This window comes from Chrysemys picta, chromosome 10 (assembly GCF_011386835.1).
Source record: "Chrysemys picta bellii isolate R12L10 chromosome 10, ASM1138683v2, whole genome shotgun sequence".
Lineage (NCBI taxonomy): Eukaryota > Metazoa > Chordata > Testudines > Emydidae > Chrysemys > Chrysemys picta.
The window spans coordinates 86,393,400-86,418,669 of NC_088800.1; the positions used below are offsets into that span (position 1 = coordinate 86,393,400).

At 50.1% G+C, this 25,270-nt stretch overlaps 1 protein-coding gene across 30 annotated transcripts in view; it reads left to right on the forward strand.

Moving 5' to 3' along the window:
- The window catches only part of TNRC6A (trinucleotide repeat containing adaptor 6A), a 174,458-nt gene that overhangs the window by 25,499 nt on the left and 123,689 nt on the right, over positions 1–25,270 (forward strand). For 28 of the 30 annotated variants that reach the window (XM_065560320.1, XM_065560307.1, XM_065560308.1 and 25 more), the window contains exon 2: positions 23,376–23,449. In XM_065560320.1, the coding sequence (XP_065416392.1) occupies positions 23,376–23,449 (74 nt within the window). Of the gene's footprint in view, positions 1–12,997; positions 13,201–13,327; positions 13,465–23,375; positions 23,450–25,270 lie in introns of those variants that run through there. The other 2 variants (XM_065560337.1, XM_065560335.1) reach the window with 2 other exon arrangements.

Genomic DNA, 25,270 nt, shown 5'->3' on the forward strand with positions numbered 1-25,270 from the left:
TTCCCGAGGTTTTTTTGTCAGTTTTTAGTTATCAATCAGATCAGGTCCCAATTCGAGCCAGGCCATTGCGAAGGCATTTTGATAGCTGCGGGGGAGGAGGGAGAGAAGCACTAGGAGTGTTAGTGGGAGAGGTCACGTGGCCCAGCTCGCTGATCGGAGACTAATGAGCCCTAGGAAATCTGTCTCTTGTTGTTGTAGGGTACACTTGACCTTGGGCGTCTCCACCCAGCACAAGGCTTTTCAGTGATCTAATGGGTCTGATTTTCTGCTGCTGATTTCTAGGCCATCCATTCTCGTTGCAGAACCCGCGTTTCAGCAGTGCTGTCTTCCCTCCTTGGTGAGCAACAGGAGTAGGTGAAGTGGTAACAAGCGTGAGAGGGGAAAGCAGGGACAGGCCACCTGCTCTGTTGAAGTTCCACCCTGAAATGGCACTCATTTTGGGAATCAAGCGTTTGATCCTGTTCTTATAGCTGAGTGAAGCATCCCCCTGCTGCCCCTGGAGCCAGTGGTGCCAAGTGCCCATGGAAGGTGCATGTGCTCGCTGTATTTCCGCGCTGTCCTGGAACCCGCAGCACCAGCTCTTTCCCAAGGACGCTGTTCTCTTGGGGCTTCCCATCCGAGTCTGCAGGCTCTAGGGGCAGTTCAGAGTCCAAACCCCCGAATGTTTGTGGTTTTGCCATGGCTGCCTGCATTCTTCCCTGTTTACAGCAGAGTAATCAGGAGTTCAAAACCATCAGTGATGCCAAAACCACCCTTTGTCCTCCATAACTTCAAACTCCCCATTTTTCCTTCCTTTGACCTCCATGTCCCAAAATCTTTTGTATTGTTTCAGCCAAAAAAACCCAAAATGCAGAAATACAGGTTTGTAACGTTTAAAAAGTTGCTCTGCCACGTATGACCAGAGTCAGCACTGAAATTCAGTGCATATAAATTGATCATTTTTCATATAAATAAATATATACACAACCGCCTCCCTTCCATGTATATATTCTAATTCTGTGGATTTCACAGTCCATAAGGAGGTGTATTCAGTGCACCTACTTCTAGTTGGCAAGCTTTTCTGGTGCTACAGAGTGGAGGGCTTGAGGTTTTCATGTTTGTTTTGTTGTTTTACCAAGGAAGTTTAAAATTCTGAAAAAAACCTGAACTCTCGGGAGAGGCTGAGTTCTGGCTGTGGCATTTCCCTGGCCCATGTTTCCAGCAGCCCTAGCTATAGGATATGGACACCAAGTATAGAACGAGCCATTTTTTACCATGCAGTACATTTTAATTTTATAGAACGTCAATATAAAACTCTCGCAACACACCCTTGTAGATCTCAACAGAGAGGCCATGGAGACCGCACTCTCCTCTCCTACCTCTCCAAACAAGGAGGAGGCACGGATATATTTTTAAACATTATTAAGTTGAATGTTGCAGGTAGAGAAATCAGGCATGCCCTGCGTGAGTGGCTCTCCGAGCTGCTGCTTTCTGCCATATTGACTGGGAAAAGCGGACACTGCTGGGAGCAGTAAACTGCAGGAGACTCCAGGAGAACAACATTCCCCGATTAGCATGAGGAATTAAGATTTAATTTGTCAAAGGCTGTTAACAAATGGTCAGTAATTAAGAAGGCAGCCAGCAAATGGCGTGTTTTCTCAGCCAGGCATCCCCCAGGGGGTTAGCCATGGGATTAGGGGTTTGGAGTGAGTGAAAAGTATCCTGATGAGAAGTTGAAACCTCGCTGTCTGCTATTCAAGAACAGCACTGCCCAGGAGGGGGAGGGCCGGTACCCCATGCACAGCATGGCAAAGGGAAGAGAAGTGGATGGGATACAAGATGGATAAGAAATTGGAGAGTCCCGATTAACCGGGGATTGCTTTCACGCTGCTGTTATCGCAGCCGCTTTGCTGCTGCCCCGGCTCTGCGGGGTTCCAATGGGCTCCCGAAGATTTGCTCTAATCTGAGTCCTGACAAACTGGATCTCGTCCAGGAGGGGAGTTTCCATTGAGTTTTCTCTCAAACCCAGTCCGTGTGGCCTTTTCAAGTAACAGGCAGGTAAACAAGCAGTGTTGAGAGGGAGGGGAAGACTGGATTTCAGCGTGCCAAAGAGACTGAAGCTGATATGCCAGGTGTGGCACCGAATGCTGCCTGGAGCTTGGTGCTTTTACATAATAGGGATGTCCCGGGGACCCGGTTCTCCTGTGCATTACGCTGATCTGACACCATGGACATAATTAACAACTGGATTCTCCATCACTGGCCATTTGTAAATCAAGGTTGGGTGTTTTTCAGAAAGCTCTGCTCTGGGTTCTCTGGCCTGTGCTCTGCAGGTCAGACCGAAGTGGCTCCTTCTGGCCTTGAAAGTCACTGTAACACTGAAGACTCAGGCCATTGATTGACGTACTATGTATGATACTTTGATCACTGCCCTTGCAGTTGTCCACTCAAGGAATTGGATTATTGCCTTTTTAAAATGGAGGGGCAATGTTATTAATGCATGAACGTACAGGGCCTGATTGGTGCTGGTGCATCACTTCATGCTGACGATATTGCTCACCTTTGCCTGGTTCCTAAACTCTCTCCCAGCGAAGGTCACCCAGAAGGTGGTGGCGGGCCAGCCCCTGTAGCTTTGACCACGTCCTGGCTAGGCACGGACGATGCTTGAAGCCCTGGAGGAGGGGGCATGGTCCAGTGTTCAGGCTAAGATTCCTGGACCTGCCAGAAGCTACGGACACTCTTGGTTGCAAGGGTGCTGCACACCTGTCATGGCAGTGACCCGACGGTCAGAGTCCCCCCTCAGCTGGTAGAACCCAGAGGGTTGTGGTGGCTCTTTGCTTCTGTTCACTGAGGTCCCTTGCTTGTGGCGTCTTTCTGGTCTGGACTCTGTTGCCTTTTATTCAGCATCTGCATAAGGTTCCAGGAGAGATTGAGAGACATCAAGGTGTCCGTGCCACCGATACGCGGGTGGTGCCAGCGCTACATCTCCTTCCAAACAGATGTAAACAAAGTGGTTTCCCTGTGGCCTGAGTGTATTGGGGACCTGGCTGGAGAGCCGCTGACAGGCTCTGTCCCAGTAACATGGAAAGGATCCTGGTCGGCTGGAAGCTCTGCTTCCGTTGAGAGTCCTGGACAATAAGAGGTGCGGCCGCGGGATCCTACTGGAAACTTCATTGCTCCTGAACACCCAGACAGCAGCCGGGCTAGCAATCCTTTCCTTCCTGTGCAGCTAGCCAGCCACCTCTCCCTTTCCTCCTGGCCACATTCCCAGCCACAGTGATCCAGGGCCAATTGCTGGATGATGCACCACGCTCTCCTTGGGGCTGCTGCTGAAGGCCACCCAGAGACTGCGCTCGGGGCTGCAGGCAGCGACCTGCCTTCTCAGTGTGCCACGCTCCTCTCCAACATGCCACACTTTGCTTTGGTTGCCAGTTCTTTTCTGGATCCCGCTAACCCTCCCGATTCTTCTCTTTACAGCCTTAAATAGGACAAGGCCCAGCGACCTTGCAGACCGCCTGCTTCTCGGCATCCCTTCCCAGCAGCAATACTCAGTGGGGATGCGTCGGTCGAAAGGCTCAACTTTGACCTCACAAGCATCTGTGGGAGGGTGTGGGGGTCTTAGCGACGGGATTCCCTTCAGCTGACGATCAGACTGGTCTGCAACCTTGCCATTGATGGGTTGTGTCTGCGCCGGGTCCTGCTCCAGCAATAGTGCCATTTGCAGGGCCGCTGAGAGCGGGTTTGGGCCCTGGTGAAAAAAAAAATTCGGGTCCCCAGCAAGGGCGGACCGGCTAAACAGGGCCAACGAGGGGGGAGGGGAAAACAGGCCTGGAATTGTTTTGGGCCCCCCAGCAAGGGCAGACCAGCTAAACAGGGCCAACAAGCGGGGAGGGGAAGCCGGGTCCAGAATTTTTTTGGGCCCCCCAGCAAGGGCAGACCGGCTAAACAGGGCCAACGAGGGGGGAGGGGAAGCCGGGGAAGCCGGGCCCGGAATGTTTTCGGGCCCCCCAGCAAGGGTGGACCGGCTAAACAGGGCCGACGAGAAGGGGGAAGCCAGGCCCCGGGCCCCCTTCTGGACTGCCGGGCCCCGGTAATTTGTACCGGCTTCCCCCCATCTCGTCGGCCCTGGCCATCCGTGGATGTGCCAGCGTAGAGCACCCGTCACTTGGAGCAGATCTAGAGGACACGGTTAAAATGCTGGCGGCTGCGTAGAGCTACATCTGCACCAGTGCTCCCAGTCTGCCAATTCCCCAGCAAGTGCAGCAGTGGGATCTCTTAAGAACAAATGTAGAGCAGACCAGGCCTAAGCCTGGACACTTCCCAATTAAGCACGATGACCTGGACCCCCGACAAAGCCCTGTGGGAGCCACCCCCTGGGATTCCACCAGTCCAAGGGAGGAGCTTTCACTGAGCCGGAGGAGGAGAGCTCTTGCTTTCGGAGGGCTAGTCAGGGGCTCTCTTCATTTCTGGGGCACCTGCTGCTGAGCCCTCCGCTCATTAGTGGTGGACTCGGAATACACCAGTGGCCAGAAGAGGGAGCACGGGGCAGTCTGGTACCTGGCTTCCCTCAAACCCCGCTGAGAGCCGAATGCCCAAGCACTCTGCAGCTGGAGACACCTACCGTGTGCCAGCGTGGGACCAGCTGTCTGGCAGGTTGCGTGGTGCCCCGGCACAATTAAGGGCTTTTCCCTTTTAAATGAAGCTGTTCAGCCGCACAGTTAGTTATCGTTTTTAAACAAAGCGATGTTTGCCCAGCCCTCTCCTCCAGAGAGCGTGCAAGCGGCGGCGTGGCCTGTCACTCTAAGGCACTGATTCAAATCCAGCCCTGGCCTGTGGGGACGGAAAATTGTTGCCCTGATGGACTCTCGTGTGGTGCATTTGGTGGGTCCGTCTTGTTCGAGGTGCCAGTGAGAAGGGCTCACCTCACAAAGGGCGCTTCTGCCAAAGGCACTAACTACCGGGAGACTGAACTCCCCCCACTTACAGCTGAGAGGACTCATTCCAGTCAACCGCAGGGGGGAATCTGGCAACTTCATCAGCATTTAATGTGCCAGAAAAGTTTTTTGACTATTTAAGAAAATTAGTAACTTTCTGGTACTAACCGACCAGACAGTGGATATTGAAAACAAAGCGCCTCGTTCTGTCGGGAATTTGCTGCCGCACAGTCCCTGCCTTGCCTCATGAGATCCCAGCTCCCTGCAGGATGTGTGTGCGCTCCAACTCTTCCTCCCCTGCTGTGCACAGGCACTGGGCCAGGTTCTGAGCTCTGTCACGCCCTTGGAAATCTGCAGTCAGGCTTTATACCAATGTGAGAGACAGCAGACGCTGGCCCAGTATCTCCAAACATACTCTATCTCACCCGCTCCTTTTTGCTTGGGCTCGGAATTTGCTATCAGACGCTGCACACAAAGCAGCAAACCCCAGTCTTGATTTAATAAGTATCTGAAAATGTCATAAGAGACGTGATAATAAAACATCAGATGCAAGAAAATGACTAGCCAAAAGGCATTTAAAAAAGCGAAGAGCGTAAATGTACTAGATTAAGACACTAATTTCTGTCCCTTGTATGTTCTCCATCTTTCCCAAGTCTTGACAGACAGAAATAAATGCCCCTCTTTCTCCAAAGCACTATCTGCCTCTCCTTGCTGTATTGTAACCACAGGGTGCCCAGAGCTGTAACAGCCCATTTATTTTCGAGATTTGATGCTTTATCACTTTCAAAGGAGAGGCTCCGCTAGTTCCTCATGCATTTCCATTGCGAGCACTCACACTTCAAGACAGATCGAGATTCTGATGGTAATAACTAAATTTGATTTCCGACAATCTGACGTATCTCCGTAAATTAAAGACCTGCAATTTGTCCCTTTGTTTACACCATGTAAAAAAAGCATAAAAACAAAATAGTTAAAATAAGTCCTGAGAAATGAGAGGCTTCCTTTGTAACTATGCAAACCTGTTATCTGGTCTTTTTCCTTGTGGACGTAGCTATGTGCTGAATAAAATGCCAGCAAATTCCCCAGCACAACACACAATGCAATAAAGACAGAGGCCAGATCAGCAGCTCAAGTAATGGATGTGTTAATGGTTTAATAGGCTGATCACCTCCTAAATAATTTTCTCAGTTCTAGAGCAATTGACCCTGGTCACAGTGGTAATAAAGGACTGTCCCCTGGGTTCTTGTTCAAAGGTTCAGGAAGCCCTTCCAGAGAAAGCCTTAAGTGGCTTTTAACAATATATATTTTATATTGTTACAGTCTAGTACTCTGCTAATTCAGCAGCCAGTGCAAATACCATCAGTTCAGGTCCATGGATATTTCAATTAAAAAAAAAAAAAAAAAAAAAAAAACGATAAATAGAAATGAATTTTGTCAGACTAGCTCTTTGTTCGCTTCCCGGCGAGTGGGGGCTGCGCCGACGCTGCCTTTCTGCATGTGTAAAGGCATCTTGTGAATATGTCACTTTGCTTTGTAAACACACACTAGAACCTTTTGTTTTGCCAGGCGCGAGCTGGGAGATGTGGCAGGGAGCCAGTGGGGCTGGCCGGGAAAGCGTTGCACGTGGGGGCCGTCCTGCTAGAGCCAAGCGAGCGCTGGAACGTTCCCCGGCATTCAGAATTAATCCATCGTTATTGCCATTCATTGTTTGGGGCAACAGCTACAGATGGGTTCCATCTTGCAGCCTGCCTTGCGCGCCCTGGAGCCCACGGAGAGGGGGCCCATCTCACTGCTGCGAAAACACGAGCTGAAGCCCTCACAGCCCGGCGTGCAGAGGGGGATGGATATATGTACAGAGTCAGAGCCTTTAAAGGCTTGTCCTGTTCCAGCTTATTCAGGGCGTTGTTTGTACTCCTTAGCCAACAGCTTCTTCCTAGTTACGTTTGTTACAAAATGTGCCAGTGTTTTTCTGTCTCTAAAGAGTTCTGCCTTTCAATCCCTTTCTAGGGCCCTACCTTACCTGGCACCTCTCTTAGGGATGCCGCTGTCCTGTCTGTTGGTTCGAGTAGGGTTGGCAGTGGCTGAACAGTGTGGTGTGGTGTTTGTTGTTACCTGTTCTCGGTGTCCATCCAGCACTCGGACCTCTTGGCTGGGGAAAAGATTGTCAATGTCTGATCTTAGTTCAAGATCAATGGGCCAGAGCCCCCAGGAATGTAAATCTCCACAACGCTGTTGATTTCCGTGGAGATGAGCCAGTTTAAACCAGCTGGAGATCTGGCCTGTATATTTAAAAGCCCAAACTCCGGGCTTTTATTATATTTGTTTGAACTTAACCAAAAACAAATTGCCCCTTATCCTAACAGGTTTGTGTTGCTTTTGACCCTTATAGCATTGAGGGTTTTGTCTTCTCCAAGGTTTTGATATCTACAGTATGTGCCTGTGTTGTCCTGTTTTTCTGGCCACAAATAAGAAAGATATCAAACATCTGTGTAATTGATCAAATAAAACCAATCACGCATCTCCTCTCCTCCCCCAGCCGTGGATGTAATTAAATCTGAGACCATGTGGAGCAAAAGGTTGGAGCAGTCTGGACAGGAGACCAGCTTTCACACTCCTGCTGTATCAACCGCCCGCATTCCCTCTGACTCTGCGACAGCAGGGCCTTCCTTTAACAGGCTGCTGGGAAAATCCTCCTCAGAAACGTCCAGCTTTTTGTTACTTTTAACAGAGTAAAAGATTCCCTGGTGGTGGCAGTTGGGGAGGGTTGTTAAAGCTTTAGCTTCTGTGCTTCAGTGATTATGGCCGTGAACCACAGTGCTACACTGCTCCATGTGTCTTATCTTGGATGACTTTTTAATGCCATATAAAACACTGGCTAGTTTCAGCCCTGGCTTCTTTTATCTATATCGAATCATTGTTGCAGACGTCTACATGGAAATATATATCTGCTGGGTGGCTGATTCGCACACCCACTGCACGAGCGCGAATAAATGGCGGTGTCGTGGAAAGCGTGCTCCATCGCGTGGATACAATCATTAAACTGAAATGCGCCGTCTGTAAAATACTGTCCTGTTTAAACATTCCATTGTTCCCGGCGAGTTCCACATGATGGAACTTGATGCCGAATCATTTCATTCAATTAAAAGTGGCAGGCCTGCTGCCTTCTGCGCCGCCACTGGGTCATTAATACTTGAGATAATTTGTTACACACCCTCCCCCGCCCTCCCAACCTCCCGCTTGCCTATACAGTGACAGCGTCGTCGCGGATGGCAGTTGCCTGCTGCCGGGTTAACTGTTTCCCTGCTGCCCTAATTTACCTGGTCCAGGGGGGAGAAATGCACCTGCGCTGCCCTGTGTGCCAGGAATCCCGCATCCTGGGCTGCCCTGGGCTCCTGTCAACGGCTGTTAGGGCAGCCGGGGTGGGTGCTTCCAATGCTGCCATTGTAGCCACTGTGGGTGGTGGTTAGAATCACTGTCCTTCGGAGGCATGACTCTGGATTTCTAGAAAGGAAATGCTGGCCGAGTAGATTTTGAAGTCAGGTCAAGAATGGCAAACGCTGACTGATGGAAATGACCACTCTACTGCTGCCAGGCTGGGAGCTGCTCACCGTTTTCCAGTGCGGAATAAAAAAACCACTGGCCTTATTCGCCATTCAAGTGCCTCCAGCTGTTCTCCAGGAATGTGATAGAATGACACTAATAAATAGCAGTGGGGTTGGAGCCACCTCCTAAAGCGGCTGCATTGTTTGATGCACTGGCAGCGCCGGAAGAGTCCCCACTAACTCCGTTACCGCAGAGCCCCAGTATGCGATTACCGAGGGCATTTACATCTCTGGCAGCACTTAGGGAAAATGTTCCTCTCCTTAGAGCTGCCAGGGAGGCTGTCTGAGCTGTCCATTACTATTCTCAGTGCTCGTCCCTGCCTCTGGGCCTGCCCCTCTTGTAGTCCCAACAGAGGGGAGGCCGGAAGCCTTCGGGGTAGGGTGTTAGGGCAGTAACGTACAAGTCACCCAAAGGGCAGCTGCGTGCGTTTGTATTGCCATAGCCTCCGAGTGCTGGATACAGACCAGAAACAACGGGAGAAGAGACCCCAGTCAGCTGCTGTCAGGGCTGAAGTGACGAGGAGGAGAGATGAAGGGGATCCAGGCCTCAGAGTAGCCAAATGGCTGCAGAGCGTTGGATGGGTGTAGATCCCAGCACTGGGCGGAGCGGGTAGCCTGGAGTCCTAGGTGGGACTAGGCCTGGGGGTGTCTGCAGGGTTTATGGGGCTGGGAAGTGATCTCCCAAGAGAAGGGGTGGGAAGCCGCGTTGCTTGCGTGATGTGCAGCTAGCCCGGCTGAAGCCCAGAGGCTGTACTTGCAGAGCCTTGCTCCCTGCGGCTGAGTGACCCGAGGACGGGAACGCACAGCACCCTGCAGCCGCGCTCCCTTGTCGGCGTCGCTCTTGCCCTCCTGCCTCTGGGGTTTGTCCATGTTGCTCTTGGTGTAGCCTCAGCTCCTTGGGGCAGGGGCTTCCTCTGTCCCGTCTCAATCCGGCCTGGCTGGGGCAGCCAGGGGCCTGCACATTCACGAGGCTCTACAGCAATAACAGAAGAGACAGAGGCCGGCAGGCAGGCACAGGCTGGGCTCTGTCAGCGTGAGGGGGTAGGTGCCTCCAGCCCAGCCCCGAGCAGAGGAGACAGTCCCTTTAGTGTGGAGTCTGGAGGGCATGGGAGCACCTGGGGCAAATGGAGGATGCCATGGGGGAAGGGGAGTCTGTGGGGCAAATGGAGGATGCCATGGGGGAAGGGGAGCACCTGGGGCAAATGGAGGATGCCATGGGGGAATGGGAGTCTGTGGGGCAAATGAAGGATGCCCCACGGGGAGCTTCGCCCTCAGTGAATGGCCAAAGAGGTGAATGCAGGAGCCTATCAGAGCCACGCACCATGAGCTTGTTCTCGGTGCAGTACCGGTTTTTGTGAGCATGCGGGAGCCGAGCCAGGCGTGTGAGAGATGGTGGTGGGCAGAGGAAGCCTGGCTCAACACCCTCCATTATCCTGGTTTAGTTCTGAGAGTGGCTCGTCCGCATTGAGCTCTGGGATTCCTCATGACAGGAAGGGCAGAGCCTCCAGGACAGGCTGACAAGCTGCCACATCAGTGCGTGTGGGGAACTCTCCATCGCGGCCGTCCCACCCCTGTAATGTCTAGGAGTCGAGGGGAGAGCTTGGCCCGTACGGCAGGGCCAGAGCCTGCCTTTCCATGCCTCTCCCTGAGATCTTCTCCACTCAGCCACCGCCCCAGGAGACTGGACCACAGCAGCGCTCGGCTTGGACTCCAGCACAACGCCTCAGGAAAGTGCTTGGAGAGAGTCCCTCCAGCAGCCCCACCAGTGCTGGAACGAACGCCCCCCAAGCTCCGTCCGTCGGGCTGGTGGAGCAGCTTGGAGCCAGCGGAGAAGCAAGAGGAGTGTTTGTTGCTCATGCGCTGTGGCCCAGAGGGTCTGTCTTCCCTGCAGCTCTTTCTCAGGTGTTTCCCCAACCCAGCTCCCCCCACACCCAGAGTGTGGTGCTTTCACCCTGGCCCAGCCGGGGGTGGGCTGGACCCAGGCTCTGCTTTCACTTGGGCTCATTACCTGCCCCCTTGGCAGTGTGGATGCAGGCCGATTCATTCAGGTGCTGATAGTCCTCCCGTGCCTTCCCACAATTCCCTCGGGGCTGTATTTTCTTGCCCTCTTCCTACTCCCTTCTTCCCTGGAAGTCACCTACCAGTTTATAGGCACCGGTTCAGCATTAAACCCCCACGTTTGGCGGCTTTATTGCTGCTGGGCTTTCACAATGCTTGAACAGAGGTGCCGTCCGGGGTATCCTACTCCCAGCATGCTGCCAGCTGGCCAGAGGTGGACACCAAAGTTCTGGGGGGGGTCTCTGTTGTGAGGTCAGTCAGAGCCACAATTTGGATACCCCAAATCTGCAGTTCTGGGAGGCCATTTGCAAGAAGCTGGCAGCGAAGGGGATTCACTGGATGGGACCTCAGCGGAGGGAGAAAATTAAATCCCTCAGCACTGTGTACTGGAAAACCGAAGACCACACCTCTCAGTTCAGCAGTTCACCAAACATGGGGGCTGCGTGTTCAGCCCCACGCCAGGCACAGAGCCCACTTTCACGCTGCAGCTCCTTTCGACTCTGGTGGTGGTAGTATTGGCCTGAGGGTCGAGGGGCCAGAGGAGACACCAGGAGCACTGATTCAGAGGGCACAGAGCAGGTGCTGACCGCTTTGGGGTACAGCCTGGATGACCTCGAACCAAACTCCCGGGAACTCATCTCATCCAGGGAAGGACATGCATATTCTCCCCCAGAACAGCGTGAAACAATTCGTCGAGTGGTGCAGCAGCACTAAGAATCAGGGGATAAGTCCTGGCACCTCACAAGGGTGAGCGCAGCACCAGTGTGGAAACGAAAACTCAGGTCTGGATTTGCAGCCTGGATGCTCTAGGCTAGCCCAGCGCCCAGATCTGGGTTAGCTCCTCAGTGAAGATGTACCCTGAGCAGCACCTCTGAGTCCTTCTTCAAGTAGCATCCCTAGGGTGCGCCCTACTGGCTGGGTGGGGGCTCAAGATGGTTTAGTTATTTATCCAGAGAGGCCCTAAATCTATTGCACCCGGCCTTGTTGCTGCTGTTAACCACTGGGCAGAAGGGTTACATGGCCATTGTGTGAGGTTTTATTAATACAGGGGGGCTGCAGCGAAGAGTGGCAAGGGAAGGGAGTCTGAGAGAGACCATCTCTCACGTAGGGAACTTGGGGCTTCCGGCTTATCCTCCTGTTAATAAACGGCAACTCCGCTGAAACCAGCGGCCTTACCTGGTGCACAAGAGATCCCAGCCATGCCCTCTGTGGCCTCCTCACAGCTCTGAGCTGCTCTGCTCTCTTTGCTTGGTGGGAGTGTCTTACTCTGCCCATTGTTTCCATGGTGTCTACCAGTCTGCAGACCTAGCTGGTTCCTCAGAGCACCCTCAGCTCTGGCGCTGTCTGCTCTCACAAGTGGCTGGGTGAGAGCTGGCAGCCCTGGTCTGTGTCGTGGTGAGAGGTAGCAGTAGTCCTGAACAAGGTCCCTGAGTCGTGAGCGCTTAGCAGCATGCTGAAATTCCAAAGGGGTTTATTCCATCACACTCCAGAGTCCCAGTTTGGTTGTGTTTGTGCTTTAATCCCTGGTTGTGAAGCGCCCGCCTCCTATGGTGAGCGGCGCTATGGAGATCGTTGATAATGCTGATCTGGGGAGGGCTGAGCCAGGCGTAGGCAGCTCTGGTTCCAAGCTGACCGGAAACATGCGGCTTGTATGAGCCCACTCATCCCCTAGCACGACGTTGGACATAGACCTGCTTTTGCAGCCTACCAAGTGGCACCCAGCCCATGTCATTCCCCTGCTGTTACCGGTGAGAGGGGATGGACCAACTGCTTCACCCACCCACTGTGTATGCTTGGGTTCCTCCCCATGCCTTGCACGGCCTGAGAGTCGGAGGTGGGAATCCAACAGGGTTTAGCCATTTAAAACCCCGCTGTTCATAAGAAAAGTCTCCCATTGTGCCCCCCCAACACACACACACACACAATTACATCCAAATAATCAGACACAAATGCAGCCATAATGAAAAGTAAATTTAATATCCCGGGTCCTATTTTTGTAAATTAGTCTAACCAGCAGCTACAGAATAAATGACACCTAATTACTGTTCAGGGAAGTTCATGCAGAAGCGCTTAGCTGTGAGATGATCATAGGGAAACACCATCAATGACAGGAAATGAACAAGATGCCGGCTGTAGGAAATTGTAATTACAGAAGACTGACATACTGTGAGCTGTTTATGATAATGAAGTGGTGCATCAAATCAAATTAACCTTCGTTATTTAACACAGAATGCATCCACAGATGCTGAATCCAAAACTGGAGCAGGAACCCTTGAGGTCGCTGAATTCAGAAAGGCAGCGAAAATGAAGCCACTGAGAGCTGCTTTTATTTAAGGCGTGTTTCCTAAGGCATTGCCTCCGCTCTGCCTGCTCCAGTGTCCTGGCTGATGCAATGGCATTAGCTAGTTCAGCCAGAGAGTCTGTGGTGCTGCTGTCGACAGCCCGAGGAAGCTGCTGCTTTGCCGAAGAGCCTCTCTGCGAATGGCTGATCATTCCCACTCTCCCTGGGAAAACCTTTAGGCCAGCCTCCCTTCCCTCTTTGCCCCTGATGATGTGTCCCCTTCCTCCCGCTATGCCTGCGTTTGAGCGCTCGCTCGCTCTTACCTCTGGAACAGAGCCAAGGAAAGGTCAGTATCCTACCATAGGAGGAGTTAAGAGAAGCCAGGGGAATGTTTTCCATTAGTCCCAGTGGTCTCCCTCAGTGCGGGTGCCAGCATGTTCCTCTGCCAGGCACTCAGGGCAAGTCACCATGCCACTTCCATTTGTAAGGCAAAGGATGCAAGTGCCGCTTTCCTTTTTTAAGAAGGTTTCCTTTGCTCGTCGCTCTTCCTCGCGAAGGCTCCTGTGTTTACTGCAGGGACACTTCCCTTGGGATCCTTTCACGCCGACGGGTAAGTCCCTTTCCAATTCACCCGAATGCTCTGGTCAGGATTCATGAGCTTTTGAAACACGGGGCCCATCTTTGCCTCGGCTGTTGTTTTTAGTGCGCCCACAGTGTGCCACTGCCAGGAGGAAGGAATTGTTTAGCGCCAGTGCTCGTTTCCCCTGGGTTATTGCAGAGGCTGACACGGGCTCTGCTGAAGGCAGCATTACCTGCAGAAAGCTGCCGTGCAGACAGGAGGGGATTACAACTGTAGTTTATGGGCAAAGTTGTTGTTTTTTCTAGGTTTTATTTTTTTATGTTATTTTTATTCATGGCTTTTGTTGGGTTCAAAAGAGGTGCAAAATCCCACCACACATTCCTTGGATAACTCCCCCACCCACCGGTCATTTGGAGGGCCAGGTTCAGCGATAATTAGGACTTGCTCTGTTGGGCTGAGTGAATCAAAGGGTAGCTGGATTAGAAACAGGGAGCGTAGCATTCAGAATGTGGCATGTGTTCTGCCCGTCTAATCCGTTCCAAGCACACATTAAAGAAATCCATTGGATTAATAAACCAATCCCTCCTGGACTGGCTAGGAATGCAAACACCCTGTGATGCCATTTGCGTTTTGAACCGTTGGATCTGATCTGCCTTTTGCCGTGTTTGCTGTGTGACGTTTTGAGTTGTCTGTTGTTAGGAAATATTTGCCCAGTGCCCTGAATGCCTGCAGGGGCCTCCGGTCACTTTAAAGCCAAAAGGTTGTTCTGCAAAACGTCACATTTGTTGGACAAATACAAGTCACTGGTTCAGTGAAAGTCCTGAGTTCTGCTACTCCCGGGCTCCTGTGCAGCTGCGGTCAGATTTGCCAGGACTCCTTCACCCTGTGCTCAGCTGTATTTTTAGTTTCCTTTCTGTTTATCCAGTATTCGTATTAAGACACAGGCACGCTTTTCTTTCTGTTTGTCCAAAGAGAACGGTTACACCTGCACGCTTGTGTGTGCACAACTCCGAGTGGTAATGCTTTACATGAAAGAACCCGAACAGCTACGTTCGTTTTAGGCAGCCTCGTAAAACGAGTGATGCCGTGGTGGCCTGTTCTGAATGACATCTGAGCATTTCCACACATGTGGTGCCTGGAGCCCAATGGGTGTGAAACCTCAGGCAAGGGGGAACTGGCAGGCTTTGGAGTAGAACAAACAGCCAACTGGCTGGGCATGGATAACTTCAAAATGTCAGGAGTTTATTCACAGCTCTGCTTAATGTAAATGCCAGGCACTGAGAAAACCCCTGGCTTCTCAGTGAGAGCACTGCAGTGACTTCTCCTGTCTCACGAACAAGAGCAGTTGGTCTCCTCCTGGGTGAGTGGCAGGAGGAACTGGGCAGGGAGCAGTTGGACAAGGGCTGGAGGGGAGAGGAGAGGAGGCTGCAGGAGAACAGGTGGGATTGGAGCAAGGGTAGGATGAGGATGCTATAGTCCGTAGAATCAGAGTGAATTATGCTCTATAATTAACACTCCCCGGGCGATAGTTATGAATTATTTAATCACAGCTAGAATGGGGTGCCTAGTTCTAAATGTGCCTGTTTTCACATCAGTTTACATGTGTCTATACATGGGTATGTCTAGCTATAGATAGATCTATCTAAGATCTAGAGGGATAATAGATAACGAAAAGAGAACAAACCGTGCCCTACTAACTCCCTCCCTAGTGGCACAGAATTCCCTTACAAGATCCTGCCCAATGTCCTTTACAACCTCATTGAGCTGAACGGGCTCCTCTCTGAGTCCTCTCATCTCCAGCCCTGTACCAGGGGCTCCCGCGTGTATCAATTAGCACCCCAGGTGTCACACTAATAATTCTTCATCTCATGCAAGCTCCAAGTCCTGGTTCAAAGCGGTGGGCTTTTGTGGTTACAGATTCAGTTTTGCTTCTCTCCCTCAGTATTAAAATGCCTTGCGACTTCTGATGGTTAATCACTATTGTACAGCACTAAAGAGGGAAGATTTTCTCTAATCCCCTTTAAATGGTCTCCAAATGGGGGCTCAAGCAAAGATGACTAATGACCGACATGATTAAACTAATTTAGTAGGTGAAGCTTTGATGGGAGCCCTCTCAAGCCCAGGTATTGCCGTAGGGGACTGTACACCAATTATCCACATGGCAAATCCAAACCTCCCCACTGTAGTATTTGAATTAAGGAGACGGGGGGCTAGGCCAAAGGATGCCTTTTTGACTGGAAATATTTGTATTGATTTGCTGCAAAGGCCCACCTTGTATAATCTCACTAATGAGACAGTAAATCCAGATTCTTTTAATACCCAGGTATGCATCCCATACTTTGTCAAATGCCTTTACTGCATCTCTCATCACAGGATTCCCTGTGTACATGTATTTGCCATTCAAAAGCTGTCAACTATAGTGAAATATAAAGGCAATGAAACATGTCTACGCAGTTCTCCACAGAAGATGCTCTCAGTTCTGGAAATCTGTTTTAGTGAATTACGCGTAGTACCAGACACTGAACTCCTACAATTGGATTCCTTGCTGGAACAAAGCTGAATGACGGTGAGCTCGTGTGAGAGTGGAGAACTGATGTTCATGAACATGTTCTAGCCCCATGCACCCCCTCTGGGGAGGGTGAACAGAAGGGCACATCGTAGCCGTGTAGGCGACAGGCTACAGCTATAAGTTCAGGGCAGTACGTCTGACCCTTCTGCCGCATATACCTCTGTGATGCATCTTGGCTGACAGACACGCTCAGCCTGGTTAATTTCCTGGCAGAATGAAAGTTTTGCAGGGCAGACAAGCAGGCCATGGCCAGCTAGAGGGTTTCAGGGAAAGAGGGAGTTTTAAAATCCTATTGAGCCAGCTGTAGACTTTCCCGTGGAGAGCATGGAAGCTCTGCGCAATGTGCTCCACTAACACCTGGTGAGGCAGGAAGAGCAGGGACACTCCTGACTCCCCTCCCGGAGCCGCTCCTGCCAGACCCTCTCACTGCCAGACTGCACAGGGGAACGGGGCGTTATCTGGAATGTCAGCTTCGCGCAGCAACCAAAGGAGGCTCCGTAAGGGCCAGGATGTGGAGGCTGAAGGTAACTCTGTGTTGAACATGAGGGGCCATCTGGTAGCCTTGCAGACTTGTAGCACCTTCTCAGCCACCCCGATTCAAGGTCCCAGCCTATGTTTTGTGGTGAAATGGACTGAAAAGGGTGAGCACCCAAACAAAATGCCCCTGACTCTGTCAGACCAGGCATCACAGGCTGCTGCGTAATTGATTGTGAATAATACTTCGTGGAAAGCTTAGGTCTGATGCTCCAAAGGCGTTAGGCACCGAAGACACTATTTGAAGTGCCTACGTCCCAGGTTTGGCTCCACAGTGATGCACAAACTCCTGTCTAATCCCTGTAGGCCCCTACATTTCCAGCGCCAAGTCCCTACTGTGCCAGTGTTTCTGTCTCTGAGCATGTGCACAGCTGCCTCCCTCTAGCGTCCTCCAGGTACCTATTTCCTGCCCAAGCCCCAGAGCAATTCACAAACCAGGGGAGAAAATAGCTGATTGGCTCCCTAGATTGCATGCAGGGCCTGTTCTGGTAGGGGACATGCTCAGAGGCTGCCTCCTGGATCGGGTCCCATTCAAAACCCAACCGGCTGCTGGGGAGGAGAAAGAGATGGCGGTGCCCAGTGGTTAGAGCAGGTGCCTGTTCCATCATGGATAAAGACTTACATAGTCACTGGGCCAGAGAGAGAGCAGCTCTAACTCTGTAGTTCAGTGCTTCGGGCACCCACCTGGGAGGTGGGAGACCTGGGCCCGGCTCCAGTCCCCCTGTTCCAATTGCTCTTTCATCCATTCCCACAGTGGAACATCAGCAGCAGGAGAGATGGGGGGACCCCCCCCCCCATCTGAATATCCCATAGCTCGGTGCTTAGAGCACCTGCCTGACAGGTGGGAGACCCACGTTCAAGTCCTTTCTCACTCTCTGGCAGAGGGGAGAATTGACCCTTAACACTCACCGTCCGTGCAACCTTTCAGCAGCCCCTTATGAGCACTAGACAGTTACTCCTCAACAGCCCAGGCTGAGGTCAATTGTGTTAGCCATACTTTACAGCGGGGGAAACTGAGGCTCAGGAAAGTTTAACAACTTCTCCAAGGCCACAGAGGGAGACAGTGTCAGAGCCAGGCTTCGTCCTGAGGATCCCTGACTCCCAGTCCTGTGCTGAGACCAGGAGACCAGCCTCCCTCTCTACTCTGTTCCTGTGACATCACTGGTGCAGAGTAGTCAGGCTGGCTGATGACTGACCTCTAGAAAGAAAGCCCACGGGGTAGTGAAGGAGAGCGAGGAACTGAGTTGCGGAGAGAGACGTCCAGCCAATGCTACTTCAATTACAACGAACAAGAAGCTCTTGAATATATGGGAACAAGTTCACTGTGGCCCTAAATTGACTGAAATCAAGAGATTTATGCCCGCAGAGAATTTGCCAGCTGGGAACATAGGAATTGCTGTGCAGGATCAGCACCATGGCCCACTTAGCCCAGTATCCTGCCTCTGAGAATGGCTGGTGCCACTTACAAAAATTGCTGCAGGGGGCAACCATGACCTAGGGTGACCAGATGTCCCGATTGTATAGGGACAGTCCCGATATTTGGGGCTTTTTCTTATATAGGTTCCTATTACCCCCTCCACCCGCTGTCTTGATTTTTCACCCGTGTTGTCTGGTCACCCTACCATGACCTAGCCAGCTCATAGGGAAAGTTTCTTCCTAACTTCTGTCACTTAGAGGTTGGTTCATGCCCTAAATGTGTTCCATGGTTAATGAGAGGATGGAGAAGGGGGATATGCATGCCCCAGAAGCCAGTTCCTGCCTTGCGTTCCAGGCACCGCTGGTCTCCAGGTGGGAGAGACCTGGTCTGTGGTGCTGCAATGCAACACTCCCCAGCTGCCTGGCTACGGGACGTGATTTCAGTGTGTAGGTGCCATTTGTCTCAGAACACAAACTAGCCCATTAAAAACATTCTTGGACAAATCATTAGCAGGCTGTTGCCGGTTCCTGAAGATTTAAAATCCATCAATATTTACTGATGTGATTGAACAGGCCACCATGTTTTTAGACCGTTTCTAACTATGGATTGGAAGCTGTTATGGTTTCATTAAACACCTATTAATGGGAATGTGTTTCTAATACCAGTAGGAAAGTAAAACAGAACATATGAGCTGTGACACAAGCTGTCTGAAACAAAGGCATTCCCAGCTGCTCGTGCGGGGGCTGCCTGCTTTTCTGTGGCTAGGAGCAAGCTGGTATTGAATATGGGTGGAGATATAATGCCCAACTACGAATAATTCAAATGGTATTGAATTAATTCAATAAAGGGACAGGATCTGTCTGTACTGACAGACCTGACATTTAAATTCCTAGTCCAGGGAGCTGCAGTATAAAAAGTTAATAGGATGTCGGTTTCTAACAATATATATCACATAAGTCGAAGGATATTGCGCCGGCATCTTACAATTACTGTAGCACATGTGGAATATAGACTTCAGCTCTGGTCGCCCCACTTGAGATAGATAAGTTAAACTGAAGAATCCAGCACAGGGCAGCACAAGGAGGGGCTTACGAATGAGGTGAGAGACAAAATTGGGGTCATTTAGCTTTGAGCAAAGATGATTACGAAGTAACACGAGTGAAGTTTTTAAACCCGCTAGCTGATAGTGTGAGCTAGTGGAGGCTGCTGGACAGATCAGAAATAGGGATTAGAGGTTTACGTTAAGAAGGAATATACGTCTCAGTAGTAAAAATGTCAGGTGGCATTTTACAGGGTGTGGTGAATAGGGAGCCGACTTACAGGGAAGGTGGTGGAGTCCAGTAGTATTAATGGGTTTAAGCAAAGGGACAAATGTGTAGAATATATCACATTAAATGAGTTCTGTACGTGGGAGGAACCAGTTGCCGTTTTGTGGAGTTGGGAGGGAAGTTAATGCTGGTCTTGTATACAAGAGAAGGTAAACAGGAGAGTCCAGCTGAGCATCTCTAGTATTCATTATTGTGCCCCTCTGCCATGTTCTTTCTTGTTCATCTACTCTGTAAATGACACTCCTTATCTTTTTAATCTCTTCCATGGGAGCCTCTCCAGGTCTCTAATTAGTTTGGTTGCCCTTCTCTGGGCCTATTCTATTTTTGCTGTCTCCTTTTGGAGAGGGGCACAATGCCGTCTACCCATGGAACGCCATTCTAATATGTGAAGTATTAGTCTCTTCCCTTTGCTGAATACAGCCAATATCTTTTTTTCTTTTTGACCACCACTGTGCTTTGAGTGGAGATCTTCATTGTGCTGCCCACGGCAGCCCCTGGATCTTTCTCCTAGGTGGTTAGTCTCTTGAGAACAATCCGTGTGTAGGTGCCGCTCACTGTTCCTTCCATTTGCACTTGTCAGGCTGAGTTTCATTTCTCAGTGTGTTACCCTTTTTACCTGGCATTTTTGGGTTCCTTCTGAAGTTCTTTTCACTCCTCTCTAGACCTGACTAGTCTGAATAATCGTGTTAGCTACAGATTCAGATTCCACATGGGTCAATTCTTCTACCAGATCATTGGGAAACATACGAAATACCACTGGCCCCAGTGTGGATTCTTAGGACACCCAGCTATTAACTTCCTTCTGTGGTGAGCACGGAGCACTCGTTCCCACTCTTTGTTCTCCATCTCTTAGCCAGTCGCTATTCACTTGTCTCAAGATTGCCTCAGCCAGTGATTCCCCCATCCCACGTGTTGCCCATTAGCGTACCCCCGGTGGAATTAGGAGGCCGTACCATACAGCATGTGTATTCCAGCCATGGTTGGCTACATGTTCCGTTTGCATTGGTTTAGTGTCTGGGCCTCTTTCACTGTTCTGCAAGTGCTGCCCGTAGTGATTTATTAACAGCAGCCACAGGAATGCAGTATGTATGCGATGTCTGACTCCCTCACTCTGACCACACTTCCCTTTGGAGCGAAGTACCCCTCAGAGATGCAAGGCCTTCAGATGGGCCTGGTCTTTGTGAGGCAGGGATCGGTGCTAAGGTAGAGCTCTGATGGTTGGGCAATAGATCTCCGATGCACATCACAGCGTACTGTAACCCGTCCACAGGACCCCTTTCGAAAGCCTTTAGGGCTGCTACGCCTGTATAATGATATTGCCATATGCCTTCATTCACCAGGCCATAATTTATTCTTATTCATCATTAACAGTAATGTATCCCCGTCCAGGCCTATTAAAATACTGAAACTTCACAGAGGAAAGCACAAGAATGCGCAGGACAAAATCAGAATATCCCAGCCCCTTCCATGGGATATTGGGAATGATGAATGTTGCACTACTGCTGTCCATCTTGCTTTTGTTTAATTATCATTTTTGTATTGTTCTTGTCTCTGGAGACTCGATCTGGCAGGAATGGTTTGATGGATTATGTATGAAATCCAGGTCAACACGTCCAAGTATTACTGCCTTGTAATTTGCTGCGCCACAGAGGCCAATATAGATGCCTTGTGTTATTAATTATGCCAATATATTTTCATGAGTAATGTGATTAATTAGGCTGTATATATTATGACTCCGCCAGACCTGTTCTGTTAGCGTGTTTGTTCTTGGATGGAACTGATTGACTTAGAGTGAGAATCAAAATCTGCAACATAAATTCAGTCACATTTGTTTTCCTCTAGACTGTTTGTTTGAGGGGAAAAAAATATTCCATAAAATGCATTTTTATGCAAGGAAAATATAAGACATTGGGGGGTGGTGAGGAACATAATCTGAATAGCAATTCATAGCCAGGAGTACATTCAGTCCAGGGAACAGGCAACTAAACTGACAGATGTTTTAAAAACGCCCTCGCCTTTGTTACTGATTGTGATCCTCAGAGCATCCCGGTGCCGGAGGGCAAGGGGCTGACTGGTATTGGATAGTGAGTTTCAACTGGCCTGAGCAGTTCAGCGTGCCCCAACTTGCTGTGGTTACAATCTATATCTAAAAGGTACCATGTAATATGTCGTTGGAAAACTAACAACTCCCTGATCGTTAATATTCTTGCGTAACATATGCGTGGGATTTGCATGACAAGTTGTGGATATAACTGGAATGATAACGAACATGTGTTTAAACCAGGCAAGTCGGGGAGTTGTTAAACAAGGACTGTAGATATGCTTCTCTGCCAGCTTGGTCATCAGGTTGAGACAATGAAATTCTATTTACATATTAGGTAAACAAAGCTATGACGCTAACAAACGGGGCAGGAGACAGCATGGTGCCTATACCTAGCAGGAGAGAAGCTTGGGCTGGGTTTTACTTTTCAAAGAATACATTCAGGGGCAGCTCCAGGCACCAGCCCAGCAAGCAGGTGCTTGGGGCGGCCAACGGAGAGGGGCGGCACGTCCGCCTCTTCGGCGGCAATTCGGCGGCGGGTCCCTCACTCCCTCTCGGAGCGAAGGACCAGCCGCCAAATTGCCACCAAAGACTGAAGCGATGGCGGTAGAGCTGACTGTGATCACAGCTTTTTTTTTTTTTTTTTTTTCTGCTTGGGGCGGCAAAAACCCTGGAGCCCTGAATACATTTCAAAGATTTGCCAGTCTATAAAGACTGGGGGTCTGACCCTTAAGTGATAAGCAATTGAATCAACTGATTTGATACAATATTACTGTATTACAAAAGTTTATCAAGCAAGGAGCTTTATGAACACCTGTGACACACTGGTGATTAATATCACTGTGATTTGTATGTATTAACACTACATAAGGAATTATGGATACTTATTATTAGGCTTTGCAGTTTGTGACCAAACAAAAGGAGAAACAGGCTTTCCCCAGACAGGAGGGAAGGCAGCTATCGACCTGGCTCCAGAAACTAAGCAAGGGGATGAATGTAATTTAAAAGAAAACATATAAAACCCTCACCCTGCTTTCACTGAGTTTATTCAAAAATATTAAAGGAGCCTTTTCTGTTTGTATCGGGTTTGTAAATCACATTTTTTTCCCCTTTGCATAGTCAAAATATCAGGTCTAAATCTAGTTGACAGTGTGGTCCCTTGGAGGGCTGGCTTTTACCCCCCTCAGCACACTGTCACTCACAGAGGGGTTTGCACTTCACAAAGAATCATAGAATATCAGGGTTGGAAGGGACCTCAGGAGATCATCTAGTCCAACCGGCAGGACCAATCCCCAGACAGATTTTTGCCCCAGATCCCTAAATAGCCCCCTCAAGGATTGAACTCACAACCCTGTGTTTAGCAGGCCAATGCTCAAACCACTGAGCTTGATAAAGTGTTGTCAATTTGCATACTTGGAGGAGAGGATGGAGCACTTGCCGTTCAGCTGCACAGTGGGAACAATCACATGTGGAAAGATTTCAACAAAGGGTCTTTCAGGTGAAACAGCAGTTTGCTTGGCTCCTTACCCTCTGTGTTAGCTTTGAGTCTGTGGGCTAGAATCTCCCTCCCAGTTCTTGCAGGACCCTGTGGTGCAGTCATGACATCGTGCGATGTCCCATGCTCTGACTTCCCCATAGGACCCAGCAGCTGGGCTCAGGCAGGAGGAAAGCCCCCATTAAACCTAAATCTCTGCAGTACTCAGGAAATAGTTATGTGCCCTCTCCCGCCCCCCCCCCCCCAAAAGGTGAAAAAATCACTGGCCAGTCCCTGCTTTCATCTAATAAGTTTGGCAGTTCTCCCTGTTGTGAAAGACCCTCCTTAAGGTCTTCTGGGCCTGGTTTTCCATTAAGCTGCACCTTGTGCAGTCCTTTACACTGGTACAAAATTTGTGCAAACATGCCACCAACCCAGAACAGCAACGTGTTGCACTTAAAGCACAGGTGCAGAATGGTGGAGAACCAGGGCCCGTGTTTTCTGCATCGCGATCTTTGTGCTCAGGATACTAAATCACCACAGAGCTGAGGACTGTTGTATCTTTTGTTTCCATAAAGGTCAAAGAAGAGTCATCCTCCTTTAAGTGCCAAGAAGAGGCCTTCTACCTTCTGGTGCAAGAAGACATTGAACAGTAAGGCTGCTGCGCGGCTTTTCATTCCTGAACAGGCCCCGGCATGGACCCTGGTTTCCCCTTGGTCACTTTCCTTTTTGTTATGAGTTAGATCATGGGAGCTTTTCTTGTGAACTTTGTGTAACTTAGCTCTGATGCCATTGCACACACGGCCGTGTCCTTTTATGGGATAATGTCCCTTCCGCTGAGACTCACAGACTTCCTGGGAGGTTTCAGGAGCCCTAACTACTCTTTGCCCATCTGGCTTTTCTTCTCATTGGAGCTGCTGGGACTGTGAGGGGCTCGGGGGGGCCTTCTTTATTTGAATCTCACTCGCCGCTGTGAGCGTGGTTGAGGCTCCGTCCTGAAGAACCAGGGCTCATCCCCAGCTAAATTAATGCCCCACTGGCCATCCACCCTGCAAATGCCCTGCCTGTTCATTGACACAATCCTCAGACCCCCACGCCCACCTAGGAATGCGTGTGGCACTAGTCCCTGAATGGCTTTCTTTGATCTCACTAGTCTCATTCAAATGGGACTGCTTCCCTGTTTGGATGGATTGAGGCTTGAGAGCTTGCACCCTGCAGGATTGAGCCCATAGCCACAAAGCAAGACGAAAGCTGCCTCTGGACAGCATGTGTCCGTATCTGCATTCAGGCCCACTGGGTTCACTGGTCGAAGCATTTCAGTCCGTTGCAGGCTACTTAGGCTTTGCTCCTCACCCAAGCCCTGGTCTTTGCCAGCTGCTGCAGGCTGGCTCTGAGCAGTGGCTCTTTTCCAGGTCAGATTCGCTTACCCAGTTTCAGACGTTAACAATCTAAGTGGATGTCATTAAACGTTTCTGTGAGTGAGAACCACTTGGAGGTTGTCTGGCAGTGACTCAAGGTTCCCACCTTCACCGATATTCCTAACTGCTTGGTTGTTTCTTTACAGGGAGCCCATCAAATATTTTAGATTAAATCTGTGCCCAGCACAAAAGCGCAGAGTGAGATGCTGATAGTTTTAGTGTTTGTGTAGGAATTGCAACGTGCTGCGCTCCTGGCCTCCAGCAATTACAGCGACATGAACTGGTGGGTGGGTGCAGTGCAGTCCCCCAGGGTCCAGACGTGCTTGTTCTCACCTACCTCTCCCTGCTGTGAACAATGAAAAAGACCATAAGAGCAGCCAGACTGGGTCAGACCAATGGTCCACCCCACCTAGTATCCTGTCTGCCGACAGTGTCCAGTGCCAGGGGCTTCAGAGGAAATTAACAGAACAGGGCAATTATCGCGTGATCCATCCTCGGTCATCCAATCCAACCTTCTGGCAGTCAGAGGTTTAGGGACACCCAGAACATGGGGTTACGTCCCTGGCCATCTTGGCTAATAGCCATGGATGGACCGATCCTCTGTGAACTTCTCTAGTGCTTTTTTCAACCCAGTTATACTTTTGGCCTTCACAACATCCCCTGGCAATGAGTTCCCTGGGTTGACTGCGTTGTATGAAGAAGTACTTCCTTATGTTTGTTTTAAACTGCTGCCTATTAATTTCATATGGTGACCCCTTGTTCTTGTGTCATGTGAAGGGGTAAATAACATGTTCCTAGTCACTTTCTCCACACCAGTCATGATTTTATAGACCTATATCATATACCCCCTTAGTCATCTCTTTTCCAGGCTGAACTGTCCCAGTCTATTTAATCTCTCTTCATATGGAAGCTGCCCCACATCCTTCATCATTTTACTGCCCTTCTCGATACTTTTTCCATTTCTAATATAACTTTTTTGAAATGAGGCAGCCAGAACTGCACAGAGTATTCAAGATGTGGGTGTAACATGGATTCATAAAGTGGCATTATGATAT